We start from the raw sequence: 20,158 nt of genomic DNA, 5'->3' as shown, positions 1-20,158 counted from the left end.
AATTACACGTTTGAAATTATCTGTTGAATTTTCTTAGGATTACTACCTGAAAGCATAGGTCCAGGCCTTAGAGCTGGATGAAAATCTTGTTTTCATTGTCATCTCTTTGTACCTGTCCCCTCCCTTGGCCAGCCCTACACATAATTTTGAAGATAACCATTCCTCCTGATATATTTCTACCTTAAAAGGTTCAGTCATCATCATTTGCCTACTTGCTCAAAGTTTAACTCACTATTTCATTGCAAGCCTTTCCTCATACCTTGTCTCCCACAAACACAGTTAATGCATCTGTTTTTGTTTTGACAAGTTTCTCACAGTGAGAATTTGCTCCTTGCTGATAGCCTAGCAGCACTCAATTTGTGACTCATATTGTCTTCTGATTCCTTTATATAAGTCATCTCAATGTATGGATTATAAATCTCTCTAGAGCAAGAATGGATTTCTATGACAAAAGTCAGTGGATTATAATGGGAGATACATCGGTGTCAGAAAACACAGGTCTGAACTCTGCCACTTGTATGATTTGCTGGAAAATTATCTTTTATACTGTCACTGTCTTCATCTGTAAAATGAAAACCAACCATGGGGAATGTTGTGAGAATTAAATGAGATGCCATGTCTGGAAGCATTCTGTAAATTTTAATACCCTATGAAAATAAGTGCGTCTTTTTACTGCAACTTCAAAACTGTTTTGTGGACTCCACATGCTATACACAGTGCAGATTGTTAGAAAAGCCTCTCTCAGAATCTCAAGTCAAGTTGGGTGGGTATATTTCTTGTAGTTTTTAAAGAAACAGATGCAAAGTCCTATTGCTCATCTCCTGCCCGTTCCCCGCCCTGCCCCGAGGGGAGACAAATGATTACAGTCCCATACAATTTCTGGCGAACTATTTTCACCATTTTCCATCTGCTTATCAAGCATGTCCTCTTGTAGTCCTACTTCTTGCTTTACCAACTCACCCATGAAATAAGCCCTGTCCAGTCTCTCTCCACCCTGCGTTAGCTGCCACACCTAGCGCGCTCTTTCTTCTTATCCTGGCCTGCCTGCTTTCCTCTCCCTTGGGCTCGTCTTCCCCTCTGCCGGCTGGCAAGGAGAAGCATACTTACTGGCACTGCCCCCAAACAGATGCTTGCCTCTCTGCTCCCTTCCCCCTTCCTCTCCCCGCCAAACCGTCACCTGCCAAGGGCTGGTGGCTGCTGCCTCCCCTGTCCACTGCCTCGCTTCGCTTCGCGAGGCTCCAGTCCTTGCTGGCAGCCTCTGCTGAAGCTCTGGCCCGCGTTCCCCGCTCCTCTCCCCAGCAGCCTCCGCCTCGCGCCCGCAGCTCTGGGCCCGCCAGCCTCTCCCCCGCGCGGTCTGCGCGCAGCCTCTTTCTCCCGCCCTCCCAGCTGCTTTACTCGCCTTTCCTCAGGTTGCTCCCGCTCCTTTCCCCAGCTCTTTCCCTCGCTCCCACAGCCAGATTCTTTCCAACGCCCCGACCCCTTTGCTCGGCTGTTTCCGTAACACTCGGAGCACCTCTCCCGAGCGCCAGTGTGCGCTGTGTCCCCCGTTCACTTGGAAGAGGTCATCTTCATTCCGCTCAGGAGTGCGCTCGTTTCCCAACCAAATTCCCCGTGCTGCTTCTGGAGCACGGAAGGCGGAAGGTAGCGATGTTAGACGGGGTTCAGGCCAACACCGGGCCACAGGCCAGGCGGACCCGGACAAAGTTTTGGACGCGTGGGACTTGCCGTCTCACGTTTCACAAACTCGGTCATCCCGGCCACTGCCCCAAGCCCCCAGACCCTACACAGTAACGGGGCGAAGCTCCGCCGATTCCCAGCGCCCCTGAGCTTCCGGGCGGCTCGGCTGAGGATGCTGAACGCTCTCCAGGACCAGGCCCTTGCGCTCCGCAGCCCCACGAGGGGCCACAGCTGAGCCCCACCCAGGCCCCGTCCGGGCTTCTGCCAGCCTTGAGGTGGCGGTGGTGGTCTTGGTGGGCAGAGAGGAGAGAGTGCCAGCGCCCCGGGCTGAGGGTGGGCCACACTGCTGCAGAGCCCCGAACCAGGTCCCTTCTCCGGGCTGGATCCCTGCAGGGCGCCATCCGGGAGCCTCGACAAAGCTTTCTCCTTTAAGAGGCGCGCGTGCGTGTGTGTCGGGCCGCGTGTGCTCCCGTGTGTCGGCTCGCGTGTGTGTGCGCGTGCACGCGCGCCCGGGCTGGAGCCAGGGGGCCCGGGAAGGAGGAGTTATGTAGATTACGGGTGGACGTTCCAGAGGGGAGCGCGGGGAGCAGAGGAGGAGAAGCCCGGCGAGGGAGCGAGGGGCGGCGGAGGCCCATCCCGCAGGAGCTGGGGGCGGCGGCGGCGGCGGCGGAGGAGGAGGAGGAGGAGGAGGCGGAGGAGGAGGAGGAGGAGGAGGCGGAGGACGCACGGGCTGGAGGCGGCGGCGGCTGCGGCTGCGATTCGGGTCTGGGAGTCCGAACCGCGGGTGAACTTGGGCGCCGCGTTCCGGGTGACGGAGCGGGGATGGTGAGCGCGAGCTGCTGCTCCTGACCCCGCTGCGCCGCCGCCGCTCCTCGGGCTGCCGAGCTCGGGCCCGTCTCTCCCCTGCCCGCCCGCGGGTGAACCTGCAGGCTCCTTGCCCACCCCGAGGACTTTTTTTTGAAAGGAATCAAGGGAGGGAGGGAGAGGGAAAGAGGGAGAGAACGAAGGGGAGCTCGTCCATCCATTGAAGCACAGTTCACTATGATCTTACTCGCCTTCAGCACTGGAAGACGGGTGGATTTCGTGCATCACTCGGGGGTGTTTTTCTTGCAAACCTTGCTTTGGATTGTGTGTGCTACAGTCTGCGGAACGGAGCAGTATTTCAATGTGGAGGTAAGAGTACGAGGGCTTCTGTCCTCTCCCCTTGCCTGGGCTGCTCCCTGAAGGTTTCCTTCAGCTCCCACTGCCCACCCTCAGCACGTTGTTGCTCTGGCAGCCCAGGAAACCCTGGTTGAGTTTCCTTGTCTTAGGTGATGGATGCGTGAGCGACCGAGAATCCGTTATCCCCAACAGCACAAAGCACGATGCTGCGCGCCCCGAGGCATAATTGTGGCCGGTCTACGCTGCTCACCCAGGGAAAGGCGAAGCCCTCCGTGTGGCAAACGTGTAGTTTAGGAAGGCAGCTTGAGTTCAGGATGGATGAACAGCTCAGGAAAGGCGGAATTGATTGCCTGGCATCATGAACTGCCTCGGTATTGTTCCTGAAATCTTTCTCCCTGAGGTTGGTGCCTAACAAAGGAGGCAAAAATCAAAGAATCTAGAGGAGAGCGTGGGAACACTTGATATGTTTAATAACATTACTTTGTGATAAAACATTTGAACAGTCTTTTTCTGATTTAGACAGAACTTAATGCACAGTAACTAGATCTGGCTACTCAGAGGATATGAAATCCATCTCTTTTTAAGTATCTTCTCTCCCCCTCCCCCGCCAATTGAAAGTAAACGTGGCCCCATGTAATAATTGTGGGGTGTGTTTTTTTCATTTCACGCCCTCATGGCAAGACAGAGAGGGCTCACAGTGTCATTTGTTTTACCGTGATAGCTTTGGGAACAGACAGCACAAAACAAAAGGGAACTTGAGGATAAGGACTTGTCAGACCTGTGCCAAAGTACTCTCCTGTCATCAGCTCAGCACTAGCCAGCGGTGTGCAGTAAATCAGTGGAAGTGGGGACCCACCTGGGCTGTGACACAAGTTTATTACACGCAGGGTGGGGTGCAAAGAGAGAGGGTCTCACTAAAATCTCTCCTTTTGATAAAAAGATCTAATGTCTTCCGATTTCTCAAGGCAATGATTAAGTCTCTTAGGAGGGTGTGACTTTTTCCTAAATTGTTGATATGATAAAGCTTCCTGTCATTTTGTTGGAAGCCTGTGTTTACACAATAGCAGGACCTGTTGCACGGGATTTGAACATGCTTCATGTAACCAATTTATATTCAAAGTGTGCATAATAAATGCCATGTGTGGAGGCATAGTCTGAATATAACTGTGTTTATATAAACTGTTCTTAGGACTACATATGATAAGTGATGATATGGAAACAAAGTATTTGAAAAAGTAAGAACCACTGTCAAATGAGTTAAATAAGTTTGCAGGTGTGAAGTATGAATATGTTACATGAAAACCCCAATTTGAAAACGGAAACAGTCTCAAATGTCTTGAAAAAGACCTTTTGTTTTTTCCTATAAAAAAGAGAAATAGAAGGGCTAGAAGTCCAGACTTTTTTTTTTTTATGGCAAATTTGAACTTTTGGAATTACATACCACAGATGGATTTTGTACCTAACATTTAAATCAAGAGATAATTTAATGTTGAAATGAAATAATTAGTTCATAGGCTGCAAGAATGAAAATGGCAAGCTGTTGTTTTTAATGTTATAAACAGAAGGCCCTATTGCTTCAGACTGGTTGTGGTAGAGATGGTGAAGTGGGGCATGGGAGGTTGTTAAAAGTGAGTGCCAGGCAGTGTCTTGCTAACTATGGGAAGGGAGGCTACCTGGTTTGAGGAAGTCTTTGATTTGTTTTCAGAGATTGGAATAACATTAGTGTTTTGATGATTATTAGGTTTCTTTATGAGGTTAAACAGCAATTAGAATTTCTTTACATTTGTCTTCCTCAATCAGTTCAATCAAATATTATGCAAGAAAAAGTTATAGTGTTACTAAACATGATTTGATTTTGGATTCCAATGATCTCTTTCTTCAAGATATATATGAAAAAATGATTCACAGAGAAGAGTTATTTTCCCATTTTTGGAGTATTTAAGTTCTTCCATTCGTGTTTATTGTACAGTGCAAGGATGCAAGTATAACAGATTAAAGACATGTGCCCTCTGAGACTTTGAAAAGCTTACTTGATGCAAAGGAAATTTTCTACTTATTTATAGGAGATTATGTTTCATAGTTTGAATTATTCCCAAATAGATTTTTTAAGCTCTTGAGAACTTGGTTGGAGTTATAAGCTTCTTTCTGTGTAACAACCTCTATTTTTACAGGAGTAACATATGCTATCAAACTGCTAGTAAATCAAAATATTACAGAACATAGAATGACAGGATATTTTCTGACATGCATTTCTGCCTGGTTTGCTTTTGTTAGACAGTTCTTTTTGGTAGGAAACACTAATGGGGAGAATATTCCATTACTTCCTCTCCAGAAGAGGCATTTACATTGTGTTCCTTGTTCTTCATTGCAGAACACACAACACACACACTGAGATTGCTTTATTTGATTGATTCTCAAGGACAGTTTTAAAATAAACAGTAATGGTATCAATCATGCATGAAGCTCATATGCTCATGATTTTTTTCTAGTAAGAACGCTAAGTTATTATATTTGGAACAAAGCTTCAGAGAGATGGTTTTTATGTAGCCAACTAAGATTATAATGTTTTATTCATCACTCAACTTAACAATTTGTGGTATCTCTATAATTTAAAGTTTAAAAACTTGTATTTTTCCCCCCTAGAGTGGCTTTTGGGTACAAATATTCCTGTTAATTCCTCTCTGAATTTTAAGATAATAAACATTTGGAAACTTCTTATCAGAGTGGGAGAAAAATCTTGATATGCTTATGAAAACTTCTTAAAGAGAAAGAAAGCATTGGGTTTTGTTTTTATTTTTTAAAGCAAAAAGGAACATCTCTTACAATAAGCCAGGGTTAGATACTTGCAGTAGTATGGAAGAAAGTCAATACATTTACGTACCTGTATTTTAGGTGGAACATTTTTAAATGTTATATTTTCAGTGTATACTCGGCTAGATAAAGTTTTTGCATATCGTTAGACCCCTTGGGGGAGTCTTTCAGTATATATTGATTAGCATAATGCAAAGGAATTACATTCCTAATATTAAGTCAAAAACCACTCCCATTGGGCAGCAGATTGAATCAGGAGTGCTCATTGGTCAGAAGCGTCTAAATTATTAACAAAGAATTATGATTTGATCTCTACTAAAAATCATTTTAGTCCTAAAGTATTATCTCATACTGTGGATTCTGATGATTCTGGGGATTTTTTTTTTTTGGTATAGTACAAGCATTTATGTCATATTTGAGATACAGTGTAGTTACTAATAGTCATAACTCATTAACTTCGACAGTTTGTCAAATTTCAAATGTCAGAGCAACATAGTCCACATTGATTTTTAAGCAGCACACATTTACAGTAAGGAAAAAGAATTAAAGCTAGTTTAATGGAACAATGTAAATATGTAAACTCTGAATGATACATGTGTCAAAGCTTAAGAAAATGATTATGCATTTGTGACAAAATAACCTTGATGAAGCAATTTTTTTCATTTCCAATTAAAGAAACAAGAGATTCTAGATTCCAAATGGATCCTTCATGAAAAATATTTTTGATTGTGAGTGTAAACATTTACTAAATTTTTCATGAAATACATTTATGTAACTGGCTTAGGATTTATTCACCCTGTCATGGTTGTCTGAATCTACCCAAAAGTCAAAGTTTGCTTGGGGTGACTTTGTACTGTATATAAACTTGGCAATAATTGATCAGGAACTGTTGCAGAGACAAAAAAAATGACAGATTTTTAAATGTCTTGTGTTGAGACACTTGGGCTCCTTATCACTTTGTCCTTTACTTACTTAAATAATGAAAATACACTATTTTATTAGCTCATGGAAGGATGGTGACAACATACCTTCTAGAGTCAGGGACTGTTCTGACAACATAGCATGATTTTTCATTGTAACACTTTATAGCTGATCACAATAGGGCCCGTGTGACTCATTCATAAAGGTTTTTGGCTGCCTCAAGATTGCAGGCAAAACAAGAAATACCAAATATATTAGCCATTTAAAAATTCCCATAACCCAAAACAATGACAAGAGTACCAGAAGGCTAGACAGACAGTCCTAAGGTTCTCTACCTTCACCTGCATGGCCCACTTGGGCTATGCCTTTCTCTGTTCAGAGTTACCAAGATAGGTTTTGCCCAAATTTAGAGTTACTCAGGAAACCCTTCAGTTTTTGTGCAGGAGAATAATGATGAAGCACACATATTCTGGAACTGGATGGCTTAAGTTCTAATTCTATTCCTTCCGGTTGCAAATTAATTAGTCTCTGTGAGATGGACATACTAAGAGTACTGGCCTTATCAGGTTATTTTGAAGATGAAATGAATATGTATATATATATCATATTACATATGCTGTATCATATATATCGTATGTACATATGCTATATTTATATAACTTGGAACAAGTATTTCTGTATTTAAACGCCCAGTACTTTTTAGATGCCATTATTGTTAACAGAAAATAAATTGTGATGCAGATGTAATTGACATGATAACATTTAATTTCATAAAAATACATCAGGTTAGGACATATCAGCTGGACTAGAAATATTTAGTTTAAATACCTTTGCCATTTTAAAAAAATGTACTAAAAATCAATCAAGCTAACATCAGTACATTTTCTTCCTGTGGATTTTTCTTAGACAGTTCAATTTAGGAATGTGATTTTCACATTTTGTCTTGTCATATGTTACTATCATAGAATGTCAAATTCAGCTCAGACCTTCTATTACAAGGCTAAGTTCACTGAAATCTGTTCATCTTTTCTAATACCATAGAAAATAAATAGGTCTTTATGACTCAGTGGACTCTTTTATTTTAACTGGCTCAATCCCAAGCACTTCTTTTCTATAGTAGGTGTTAGGATTCAAAGTATAACTTAGGCCAGCTGTATGTTATACTCCAAATTTAGAACATAAAGATTTCCTTTTATTTATAGAAAAGTAATATGAATGGGCAGAAAAATAATGTTTTCTACAATCACAAAGATGTTTTTAAAGCCATGTGCACATAACATTGAGAATGGCAAGATAGCTAGCAATATTGTGTAAGAGGATACCAGGACAGAAATAGATAGATGTAGGGTGTAGAAGTAGGATGTAGACTTTAACTCTGGATTTTCACTAACACAGTTTTGAAATTGGACAAGAAATTTCTTTAATGCCTTCATCTGGAAAATGAGTATTTAACTAAACTGTCACTAAGGCCATTTCCAAATTTGAAATGTTATAGTAGTTAGACTCCAAACCTTAGTTTCTATAGTTGATGCAGGGGATGCACACATTTATCCTCTAAATTTGGGGACAACTTAGAAAACAAAGGTAGATAATTTACATTTTTCCACTGAAACAAATATCATGAAGAAATTCAGAATGTTATAACATATCTAACATGTGTTTTCATCTGTAACGACAAAGGGTGTTTCATTTTGGAAATAATCCTAGCCTTCTATTGAGTAGTAATTCTGACAGGAAATGATGTGTAAATTTAAATTCAATTTTTGGCCAAGGTAGCAAACTTTAAAATTTTAATATTAAAAACATGGCTTCATGTTATTTTGAAAAATATTTATCATCTTCAAGTGGTACCTTTGTCATTAAAAAGGCAAACTGGAATACATCCAAAATCTGCATTTTAGCACAGTTGTTTTTTTTTTTAATGAGAGAAAGGGTGTCTGAAATTTCAAATTTATCTATCTTTCCATCCTAATGTAGGTATATTTTGTAGTGAAGTATTATATAAATAATATAAGATTCATTTGCTTATTGTGTAAAATAATTTTGGTACTTTTTCTTTAAAGACTATTTTTGTTCCTCACCACATATTTGATGTTGAATGTGAAAAATTTGACTTGATTTATTTTATAAAATATGCAGCTTCTGTGAACAACAAAAAGTTTCACACTACAAAGAATAAGTACTAAATAATATTACATCTTAATCCAAATCTGTTTTGCCTTTTCTTCCAAAAGTTATTCATAGGTTTGGTAGTTATTCATGAAACCATATGTAATTGTCGCTTCCTGTCATTTAGTATATTCTAAATAGATATTCTTTCTCCTAATGTTTTTGCCATGACTCCTTGGCATTGAGTTTGATTTGGTGGCATATCTGGATGAACCCCCTAAAAGAAGTTTAGCTAAAACGATAAGGGTAGACTTCCCTGTAGCCCCCAACCTTTGATTAAATGTGACCTCTGGGTGTAGTATACAAAAAGAGGGTAGAGGGAGCTCTTGAGCTATTTATTAGGACTCCAGTGACTTTCAAGAACTTGGTTTAAAATCAAGGACGTTAGATGCAATCAGATGTCTTGAAATGACTCAAACCCAGTCATCAGAGATTTTTGGAGAAGTCAGTGTACACATAGTTCATGATTTAAGATGTTAGCTGGGTTTACTGAAAGGCACTTGTCACCAGTGATTACATGTTTGATGAACTAAGAAGGAAATTAGCATTTATTGGAGGTGGGGGTTCTGAGCAGGACAGTATGATAAAGAATGTTATAATGTATGACTCCTTTATATTTCTCTTGTTTTTAGTTATAGAATGTGTCAGAAATTACACGTTGTAGTGACTTCAGTGGATTTTGGTGTTTTCATTTATAATAAAATGACGAACGAAATAATAGCGGTCTTACACATTAGAAGTGGGGGAAATTTAACTTGATAATGCCTTTTAGGCAATGTGTAGCAGAAACCGAACTTTATTTTATGTTTTATATTTTACTTCTTTGAGACAAGTTCTTGCCTTGTATAGTGCAGGCTGGCCTTGATCTCACTATGTAGCCCTGGTTAGCTTGGAACTCATGGTGATCCTCCTCCCTCAGCCTCCTGAGTGCTCAGATTATAGGTGTGCACCACTAGATCTGGCAAAAAAAAACCCAAAAAACAATTTTAAAGGCTTATGAAACCAAATTATTTTTTGTTATCTACTAAGATATTATTGAATGACCACTTCCCAAAGAAAGCAGATTTTAAAATGCAGTTTTCATCTATTTATCTAAAAAATATGGCAGTATAGTACCTGTAAAAGAGTGGAACTGTGGTTTATTTGAATAGGAGTCTCAGAATTTTTAAAAGTTGAACAGATTATTTATTATATCATATATATATGATTATAATATAATGGAGGAAGAAAGATAAAAAAATTTTGCAAGTGGATTAGCCAGCTTTTAGTTAAGGTGTTATGTCCTAGTCACAAGTACCATTCAAATTTAAAAGTTTTTTGTAATCTAGTCAGTTAAGTGAGATATGGATAAATGAAATATAAGCAATGTCCCCACAGACAGATATTCTCAGGAGAGATAGTCATTTGAGTTATGTATTCAAATGATCATTCAAACCTGAATAAACCACTCACTGAAATGGAGTTTCACAGTATTTGTTTAGCCACATTTAAATGAAGGTGGAATGAACCATCCTTTTGAGGGGAAGCTGGATACTTTTATGAAGTTCACTTTATGTCCCGAATTGCATGCACCTGGTGTGACCTTAGTGAAAGGCAAGCAGGTGCCTCTGCCTGGGGCCGATGCAGTGAGACTCCATGCCTGACTCCCATGTGAGTGGGGGCATTTTTCCATGGAAACTTTTCACAGTTGAATTCCTACCATGTGCTAATGGTTCCCTCTGGTTTATAATGATTAGATATTTGTCATTGATTTTGGCTTCTGACATCAGCTTATTCATTCCCTCACTTTAAACAATTGGCAGGCTATTTCTTTTCAGAGTCCTACTTGTTTCTTCTAGCTGGAGTCTTGAGAGACTTCACACTTTAGGTATTGTGCAGAAACCCGGTCTCAGAAGCCAATACAGTAGAACAGCTTTGAGTAGCTTGTAGAAACACATACATTATACACTCAGTGGTTTCTAGGAAATTGAGAACAAACCTACAAAAAGCCAAGACCACTGATAGTTAGGGATAGAATCTCTTTTGAAGGCTTGAGTGTTTCTAATATTGCAGGAATTTTACACATATAACTTCCTGTTTTACACATATAACAGCTTCATTGAAGTTGTTTGGGGTGTGGAAGACTCAAGAAGATTACTTCAGTAGCCTATGTCTTGGTTTGATAATTTATGTAACAGATATGTGATCTTTATTGCTTTGTGTAGCACAGGTTTTGTAATGATAGCATTGGGACCACACCAAGCAGTCCTTTTTAAAGTAAGAACAGGCAGCGGTTTCATTTTCTGCAGCCCCTCTGGTGACCAAGAGCACAGAAACAGCTACAGTCTAATGTTCCATTCAAATTAGGAGAATGTCCAGATAACCAGTAAAATGGAAATACCAGAAAATTATTTGTATGCCTTCCGTTAATTATAATAAAAACAATGTTATTTAAAGATTGGTGAACACTTGCTATTTGCCCAGTAGGGTTCTAAATGTCTCATATAGATTGTGAATACAATTTATTCTCACTATAATTTTATGAGCTGGTGCCACAGGGCATGCCCAGGTGAAGAGACTGCCTGGCCACGGTGCTGGGACGTGTCAACGTGGAGCACTTGTGAGTCAGAGTGAGCTGAACGTGGAGCCCAGGCCCCTAACCAAGTCAATATGGTTGAGAATTCACTTCTGGAGCATGAGTGAGGACAGTATGGCCCATTTCCGCTACTGACACCTTTTATATTCCAAACTGAAAATAAGTACTCATTAAGCATACTGAAAATTATGGACCTATCCTAAGCAAAGATCCTTAATTCTGGAGTCGATCTAAATAGATCATTGCTAACTTCATTGGCTAATTCAAGACTGCCAAGGTGGTGATCATTGCAGGTTTACTGTTGGAAGCCTTTTATGATTTTTAATCATGAGAATATTTGTAATTTATGTCTGGGATAATCTGAAGTTATATAAAATATAAGATCAGATGTAGTATTTTATTCCTCAACTACTTGTCATAATGCAGCTTACCATTAAAAGTGATTTTCAGAAGATTAAGGAAGATTTGATTAGTTTCTAAAACTAAACTGACAGAACATATAATGGAAATAGGTGTCAGAATATTAGTGGTCCAGTGCCCTGCTGGAGAAGATGTGTATATATATGACTATGAACTGGCATCTTTCGTAAGTTCTGGCATTTGCGGTTTTTTTTATTTTACACTGCTTGGGTAAAAGCTATAAGGAAACAGATTTACTTTATCACTTTAAAATAATTACTTAGTTATATTATAAAAGGACTTTTCTCACAAATAAATCCAGTGCCGCAAAACATTATCAACTCCCTTCTTACCTTTTGGCAGTGGCCCTGATAGCTGGCATTTCCTTTGTTATGGAGAGACTTGATGGATGACCAGTTTGTATAAAAAACAATCTTCAGACCTTAAGATTGCTGCTGTATGTTGTTTTCTGGATTCATAATTTATCCACTAATCTTTCAAAGGAAGATTGTTTCTAAACCAAATTGCAAAGGTAAAATTTAGCTGATTTTAGGAAGTTTCTCAGTGTTTATCCAGATACTTCCTCACTTCTTCTAGAGGCAGTGTATCATAATGGCTGTGTGTAAGAGCTTTAGAAACCATGCTTAAAAGTATTAGCCAGGTCAAAAGCTGTGTGAATTTGAATGATCCCTGTTTGACTTGAAGCTCCAATTTAATGGAATATAGATGATAATACCCAATTCTAGGGTTGTTGTAAGATTAAAGAATTAAGAGATATTAGATAATGATGAAATAACAGCCTCCTGATTTATCCTCCCACCTTGAAATTATAAAAATGTGAACAAAGCTTATGAGAGAATGATTTTCAAATTACTAAGTATTATGTAGAGAATGCCTCATCCTTCAGATATAGGAAACAAATGAGGTGATTCCTTTCTCTGACTGTCTTAATTTACCACTTGTAAGTTTTACAGTCATTATACCCAGAAGGCAGAACCCAAACTTACCCAGACCAACTAGCTGAGTAAAAGATTGGAGCTTGGATTTTGGAGAGACCAAGGTTGTAAGACTTCACAGGTCAGGACACTGGAGAAGACAGAACTGTAAAGAGAGAAGATGAGAGAGCCCCAGAAGGTTCACCCTTGAGTGTGCAGTTGAGAACCTGCCTGTGCCTTGATATAAGTGCTGTAATTCTGGGACTGGAAGGAATCAGCCAAAAGCACAAGAGGGCATAGTCCCTTTTGCTCAACCATGGACTGGCAATAGTACCTGTTACCCTACTCCCCCAGCCAAACTGAAAAATCTGATATTTCACAGGACATCAAGTACAGTACTCAAAAGCAGCTTGTCTCAGTAATGAGAAATAATTAGCTTTGAACTGAATATTGTGATTGTGCCTAACAAATCTTAAAAGGCAGATCTTAAAGGAGCAAATTATTTCTAAGTGACTTGACTCCTTTCCATAGCAAAGCTCAGAAATTGTTTTTGTAATACCAATATACCCAGCACCCAACAAGTTTAAATTCATAAATGTCTGGCATCCAGTAAAAACTTACCAAGCATAAAAAGAAGCAGAGTAACAGTACCCATAATGAGGAGAAAATTCAGGATACTCAACCTGATCCAAAAATGACATAGATGTTACAATTAATAAGAATATTAAAGCAGTTATTCTACTGTATTCTTTATGTCCAAAAGTTGGCACATGGACAATATTTTTTAAAAGAGCCCAGAAACCTGAAATTCATAGCAGATTAGACATTATTGAAGGAAAAACAGTGAACTTGAGGTCATACCAACAGATGCAGTCTGCAGTGAAGCACAAAAAATTAAAAATGAACAGAATATCAGTAAGCATAGGGTAATGATCAAAGGTAGATAATGTTTGGGTTCCTTGAGGAGAAAGAAGACAGAAAGAATAATGCTTTTCCTAATTTGATAGAAATTATGTAAACTCATGCATCTAAGAAGCTCAATGAATCCTAAGCACAAAAAAGAAAACTAAACCACCACCACCACCCACAACAAAAACATAATCAAATTGATCAAATGAGTGCTAAAAAGAAAAATCTTAAAACCAAAGAGATATTTGACTGGCATTTATCTATAATTGTATCATTATTGGAGGCTGAGGCAGAGGGATCACAAGTTTGAATCCAGCCTAGTCAACTTAGTGATTTAGTGAGTTATTTTCAAAATGAAAAAAGATTAGGGATGTAGCTCAGTGAAGGCCCTGGGTTCATTCCCCAGTATCCAGAGACAGAGACAGACTGAGAGGGTTGAGGAGAGGATGGGAGGAAGAGGGAGAGAGAGAGAGAGAGAGAGGAACTTACATAGAAGAACAAAACAAGATGAAATGTTTGTATGAGATATAATATCTTGAAAATATTATAAAAGGGAAAAACTACCATCTTAGAATTATCAGTAAAAATATCTTTCAAATACTAAGGCAAAATAAACTTTTTAGACATTAAAAACTGAACAGTTTCTCAGTAGCACATCAGCACTGCATAAGATGTTAAAGGCAGTCTGATACGTGGAGGGAGCCCAAAAGTCCATTAAAGTAGGCATGGATGACAAACTCTGATACATCCAGACAAGGATGTACTACTTAGGAATAAAAAGGAATGATCCATGATATACAGTAAAACAATAATGCATATCAAAATAGTCATGGTAAGAGAGCCAGGCCAGACAAAAAAAGCACATACTGCCTAATTCCATTTACATAAAACTGTAGAAAAAGAACAATATAACAATAGAAAGCAAATTAGTAATTCCCTGGGAATTGATGGAAGAGGGCAGGAGGAAGGGAGAGAAGGATTACAGACACTACAAGAATTCGATGGTGCTGGGTACGTTAATTTTCCTGATGATGATTTTTTTATATGAAAATTGATCACATTGTACATTTTAAATATGAGCTTATTGTATGTTAACCATGTTAAAAATAGCATAATGAAAATGTTATCTGTATTAGAGCCGACTAAATGCCTGTGTGAATAGTGTGGTGCACAAGTGTTTGTGTGATAGACTTGTATCTGTTTCTCAGAGTAAATTGCAGTTTCCTAGTGACCCAAAGTAGATCTATCTCAGCCACCTCCATATTCCCTGCACTGAACGTTGCCATGCAAGGACCAGACAGCTCACTAGATGTGTACTTAGGGAAATGAAAGGAAATGAATGGTTTTCATTATCCTTCCTCATTGGTGTTCATTTGTAGTATAACTAATCCACTTCAGTAGTTGTCTTATCCCTTAACTTATGTAGTCCACAGTGGGTGATAATATGGTATCTTAAATTTACTTCACTTACTTTATAAAAATATTAAAATATTAACTTCAAATAATCAAGGGTCATGTTTATTTTAATGATCAGTGGTCAACTCATGAGTCATTTGTACTTCTGATTTTTTCCTCACCCTTTCCCTTGGATTACACCAGTATTTTTGATATACATAGTGTTTTCTATCTTCACTCACCAGTATCTGTATATTTTGGTGTGGGATTAAAAAATGCCTTAAAATTGGTCAGTATTTCCTATGTGCATAACAAAACACAGAAAATATAAGAACAAAATAAATTTGCTTTAGTTCAGTGACTTCGGTTGTACTTATGACTCTTAATAAACAGCAATTTCTCCCAAGCCAGTTTCCAGGAAAGATCGAAAACTACTTTATTTGTATTTCATTGAAAATCTTAATTCATTCAGTCCTTCTCTTAGCTACATAGATGAGAAAAAAGTCGATATTCTGTCAACTGCTGCATCTATTAATATGTAAAACTCTGAGTGAAAAAAATAAAATAATAATTTGAATTTCTTTTAAATAACCTTCATAAAAATTAGAACCTGTTTTGTGTTCAACCACACACAATAATGAAGACCCCTGAAGTACTGATTCCAGTCATGTTAACAATCTAATAGAGTTTCTTTTGTGGAACACCTCTGTATTGGTGAGGGATAGGAGGAGAACAGGGAAAGCAAGGCTTTCTTCAGCCTTCACTGATACATATGCTGTCTAGATTCCATCTCCCTTAGCAGAAGGAGAGAAAACGGAGCCTTTGAACAGTAAACAGCTATAAGTCACTTTTGCATTTAACAGGAAAAAGGAGACCTCTACCATAGCTTTGTATTAGGAGTGGCAAAACATATTGAACCTATTCATTGAGAAAAGGCATCTGCCCCAAGGTTGCAGCTTCTTTTCAATTGAAAACATTTAAATTTTTTAAAAAACATTAAAAAAATTTTTATTATTCCAATAGCTTGCAGAAATTTTCTACATACACACACACACACACACACACACACACACACACACACACACACCCCTTTCCTTCCTCCTCTGTCTCTCCCTCCTCTTTCCCTGGCTCCCAGGTTCCCTCCCTCCCTCCTCCTTCCTTCCTTCCTTCCTTCCTTCCTTCCTTCCTTCATAGGAAAATGCATTATATATCATTTTTTGTGCCTTTTTAATGTAGAAATTTGAAGAATTTTTTGTACTGTATAGTAAGTTACATTTTGTATGGTAACATATTTAATCATAGCCTTATTGTGAGAGGAATAAATTCCTTTTAGGATTGTTTCAATTATAAAATATAATGCGAGGTACTTATTTAAGTATGTATGCTATCTAACAAAATATCTGAAATTGGGATTGCTGCATTAATCTCTGTATCTATAATTTTGGTAGATTCTGCCAAATTGCTACCTCAAAAATATTATTGCTTACCAAAAATTCTTCAGCATGCTTGATTCCACACATATTTCTTAAGACTTTTGTATTTTTCCTAATCTGGTGGGTGAAAATTAAATTTTTAAATTCATTTAAATTAATATCAATATTGGGCATTTTTTATTTATGTTTTAGCCCATTTGTGTTTTCTTGTGAGAACTTCCTCTTCTTACCATTCTTCATTTTGTCTTTTCTTTCTTATAACATTTAAGAGCTCCGTAGCTATTAAGAAATATTATGTTTTGATTTTGTCCATATATTTTTTCAGATTAGTTCTTTTTTTTTTTTTTTTCGAACTCAGGGCCTCATGCTTTCCAGGCAGGCACTGTGCTGCTGCACTACATCCCCAGCCCTCAGATTAGTTCTTTCTGACTTGTAGTTTTGTACATTGTCTCAAGTCAACAGCATTTCAAAGTTAAAAAAAAAAATCACTGCTTTCTGGGTTTTTTCTAAATAAAATTTTGATTTATGTAAAACATTTTAATGTAGATAATACAATTTTTTGGAATCTAATTTTGCAAAAACTCTTTAACAGGTGTTTCAACAACATATAATGAGCAATATATCTTTTCCTCTATATTGCTTAGGTTTTGTTGAGAAGCACCAACTACAAATTCAGTGGCATAAAAAAAAGGTCACATTTGATCTCTCCAGGACCCAAGGGTGGTTCAGTGATCCTCTCCCTCATGTAGGTTGGCTAGGCCAGTGCTGCTGCGAATATCTATCTCGTGTGCAGTGGGAACCAATGCGTAAGTGGAGCATGTTCTCTTGGTGATAACAAAAACACCAGAGAGTAAGTAGCCACATGTGGTTTTTCCTGTAATTAGCACATGGTGTCTTTGACCATATTCATGGGGCAAGGCTAGTGTCAAGAAGCTGGTGTATGCACTTTGCCTATGATGAGGTCATAGTAAGAGTATGGATGAAGGGCAAAATGAGGAATTGGGACCAATAATTCATTTTGTGATGACTTGACTAATTGCTACATTTATTACATACTAATTTTCACACATATTTCAGACTATTTCTGAATAAAATTCTGTTCACTGATTTATTGAAATATTTCTGGGAAAACACCAAGGAGTTTTGGTTATTTTCTTCAGTGGAAATTTATTTGTGCAACTTTCTGCAGAAAGGGAGTTGTGTATTTTATTTTTGTTGCTTTTCAGAATGGGAACATTTACTGTATTGACCATGTGACTTTTATGTATGTAATGAAAAGCTGTAGATTTTATCAATCAAAACTAATTCTCGCAGGCACCTTGCTGATCATTATATTATTTTACATAATCTTTTTGTAGATTCTCTTGAGTAGTATTTAACATGGTCATAGCTAATATGATTTTGTTGCCTGTATTTTTTTCATTAATTCATTCTTTTAGACAATTGCATTTTCTGTTTTTTCCAGAGTAGAGCGAAGTAATTATTGTGGTACTAGGCTTAATTGTCTTTATTCTGACGTTAAGGGAAACGAAGACCCATTTGTTCCCAATTTTCAATCATTAACCTTATGAAGAATTAAAATCCTGGCCATTTTATCCAGGATAATGAATTCTAGAATTTTTGTATATTGCCTTTAAATTAAGATTGATAGGGAGTGGGATTGTAGCTCATTGGTAGACTTCTTGTTTTGCATGCATAAAACCCTAGGTTCAATCCTCAGCAGAAGAAAAAGGAAAAAAAAAAAGATTAACATTCAGCAAATAGCATGACCAGCAGCACAAGAAGTTGCACGTTGGTATTATATCATCTATCTTCTAATCCTCTATCCTTGATTTTTAAATTGTTTTCTTTTGACGTTTCCTTGTAATTCCCAGAAAATAACAAAATTGTTTTTTTGAATGAAACAACTCAGGGATGGCTAGATTAATTTTTTAATGGAATTTGTGCATTTTATTCAGGACTTTTCATTCAAGACTTAGCTTCCTGGAACAAAAAGCCAATTTGAACTACCTTGAGCAGTGGAGGAAGTGAATGGAAAACTCTAATGCAGTGCAGATTGTTGAGAAGGGTAGGTCCAACAAGCCTGGAGCCTTGACCTGTACCTACTCCCCAGAGCTTTGCAGAACTCGCTCTCCTGCCCTCATCTCTGCTTGTCCCTATGGATTGGCTTCAGTCCCTTGCTGTCTTTCTCTGTGTGGTGTGAGTCTTCTAGCAGAAGGCTACCTTTTCTCTTCCTCACTTATCTGGAAGAAAATAACTTCTCTCAACCCACATGCATTTATTTCCAGGTATCCATCAAAAATTTTTCAGAAGGTTTATGATTACCCCTTTTGGGGTCACTGTTTATTCCTGTAGCTTGTGGTAGTTTATGGGGACGTTGAAAGGCAAGGCCTGCTATAGTCAGATAGTAGGGACAAGGGAGGTGTGGCTTCCACAAAGTGAGAATGGACCTCAAACAACTTCAATAATAAATACATAACACCAATGAATTGATTTGTTCTCATCATTTTCTTTCTCCTTTTGCCTTTTATCTGCTTCTGCCTTCCCTTCACCATTTCCCACCTGTTCCACACATATATCCCCCATCATTCTGACCATTTTCTTTTCTGCTTTTCTCTTTCCTGTCATTTTCCCTTCAATCTCTGAACAAGCAAGGATGAAAGTGTGCCTTGTGCTTTCACCTTGTTAGCTATTTGCAGACGATTATCACGAGTACAGGCACGAAGTGTCAGTGCCTCGGGAGGGAGCGGGGACATCATTTTGTGCACAGGTTATATAACAAAGGACAGAAATCAGACCAAGTGATGCAGAGTTCTGAACTAGTGGGACTGAGACCCGAGAGATTTATGGTTGGGGTTAAACAATAATTCTGTAGGGCTTATACTAAATATTTTTTCAAGATATTAAATTAAATAACTTTTCTCATTGGTGTTATTTGATGATGTGGCAGCAAAATGCTGAGAAATTGCTTTTTCCCTTCCTAGTTATTTTCCACATTAGGACCTTTAATGTAGATTTTTTTTCTTAATGAGGATTCTGGAGACCTGGTAATGGACATGACTTATCACTGGCTTCATAAAAAGTCCATGGTTAAAACTAAAACAGAAAATGGGATTCTGGGCTCTAAGATCCTTGGGAGGAGTTATAAGTGATAGATTGAAAAATGAAAGAAAAAGAAATAATGAAGGAAAGCAAAACAGAACAAAACCCTGCCATTTTGCTTATCATGTCAATGGTCCAATCTGAGAAATTATTTCTGAGATGTTACTGTAAGTGTGGCTTTATTATCATTTGTATTCTTGCCACTGTTGACAAAAATACCTTGGGAAACAGTAAAGTTTTTGCCATTTGAATATTGATATATGAATTTATCAGTGTATTTCTTGAAAATCAATTTTGATGGAGAAAACAGAGTGAATATTAGGACATCATCTAATGTCTTTTAAATTCAAACTCTTGACAAATGCAGTTTGCCTCAAGTAATATTGTTGAATTTTTCTTTCTCAGTAACAAAGATGTTCATGTGATAGCAGTGATTTAGTCATCTCATTTCTACGCACTATTAAGTAACAGCATCTTGGTTTTATCTTTGTTTAAATTTATATGTAATGTTACAACTAAAATGTTTTCTAACTTTATACACATACTGTTGCATCTATTCATACAATGGTATGCTTATAAAGGAAAGATAGAATACAGCGTATGTATGTATGCACATATTGAAGGAAAGCTTTCTAAAATAAATCAGCTTTTTCTTACATATCTTAGGCGTT

At 38.2% G+C, this 20,158-nt stretch overlaps 1 protein-coding gene across 3 annotated transcripts in view; it reads left to right on the top strand.

The window, feature by feature from the left end:
* Positions 1–2,403: 2,403 nt before the first annotated feature.
* Mmp16 (matrix metallopeptidase 16) overlaps positions 2,404–20,158 on the top strand; it is a 257,974-nt gene continuing 240,219 nt past the window's right edge. For 2 of the 3 annotated variants that reach the window (XM_087190561.1, XM_087190559.1), the window contains exon 1: positions 2,404–2,850. In XM_087190561.1, coding sequence (XP_087046687.1) covers positions 2,843–2,850 — 8 coding nt within the window. In that variant the 5' untranslated portion in view covers positions 2,404–2,842. The remainder of the gene's footprint in view (positions 2,851–20,158) is intronic. The other variant, XM_087190560.1, reaches the window with a different exon arrangement.

Source organism: Heterocephalus glaber, unplaced genomic scaffold (genome assembly GCF_053883595.1).
Source record: "Heterocephalus glaber isolate CG9 unplaced genomic scaffold, H.glaber_assembly_v1.0 deba00001553, whole genome shotgun sequence".
Lineage (NCBI taxonomy): Eukaryota > Metazoa > Chordata > Mammalia > Rodentia > Bathyergidae > Heterocephalus > Heterocephalus glaber.
This window is presented reverse-complemented; position numbering and strand designations above follow the sequence as displayed.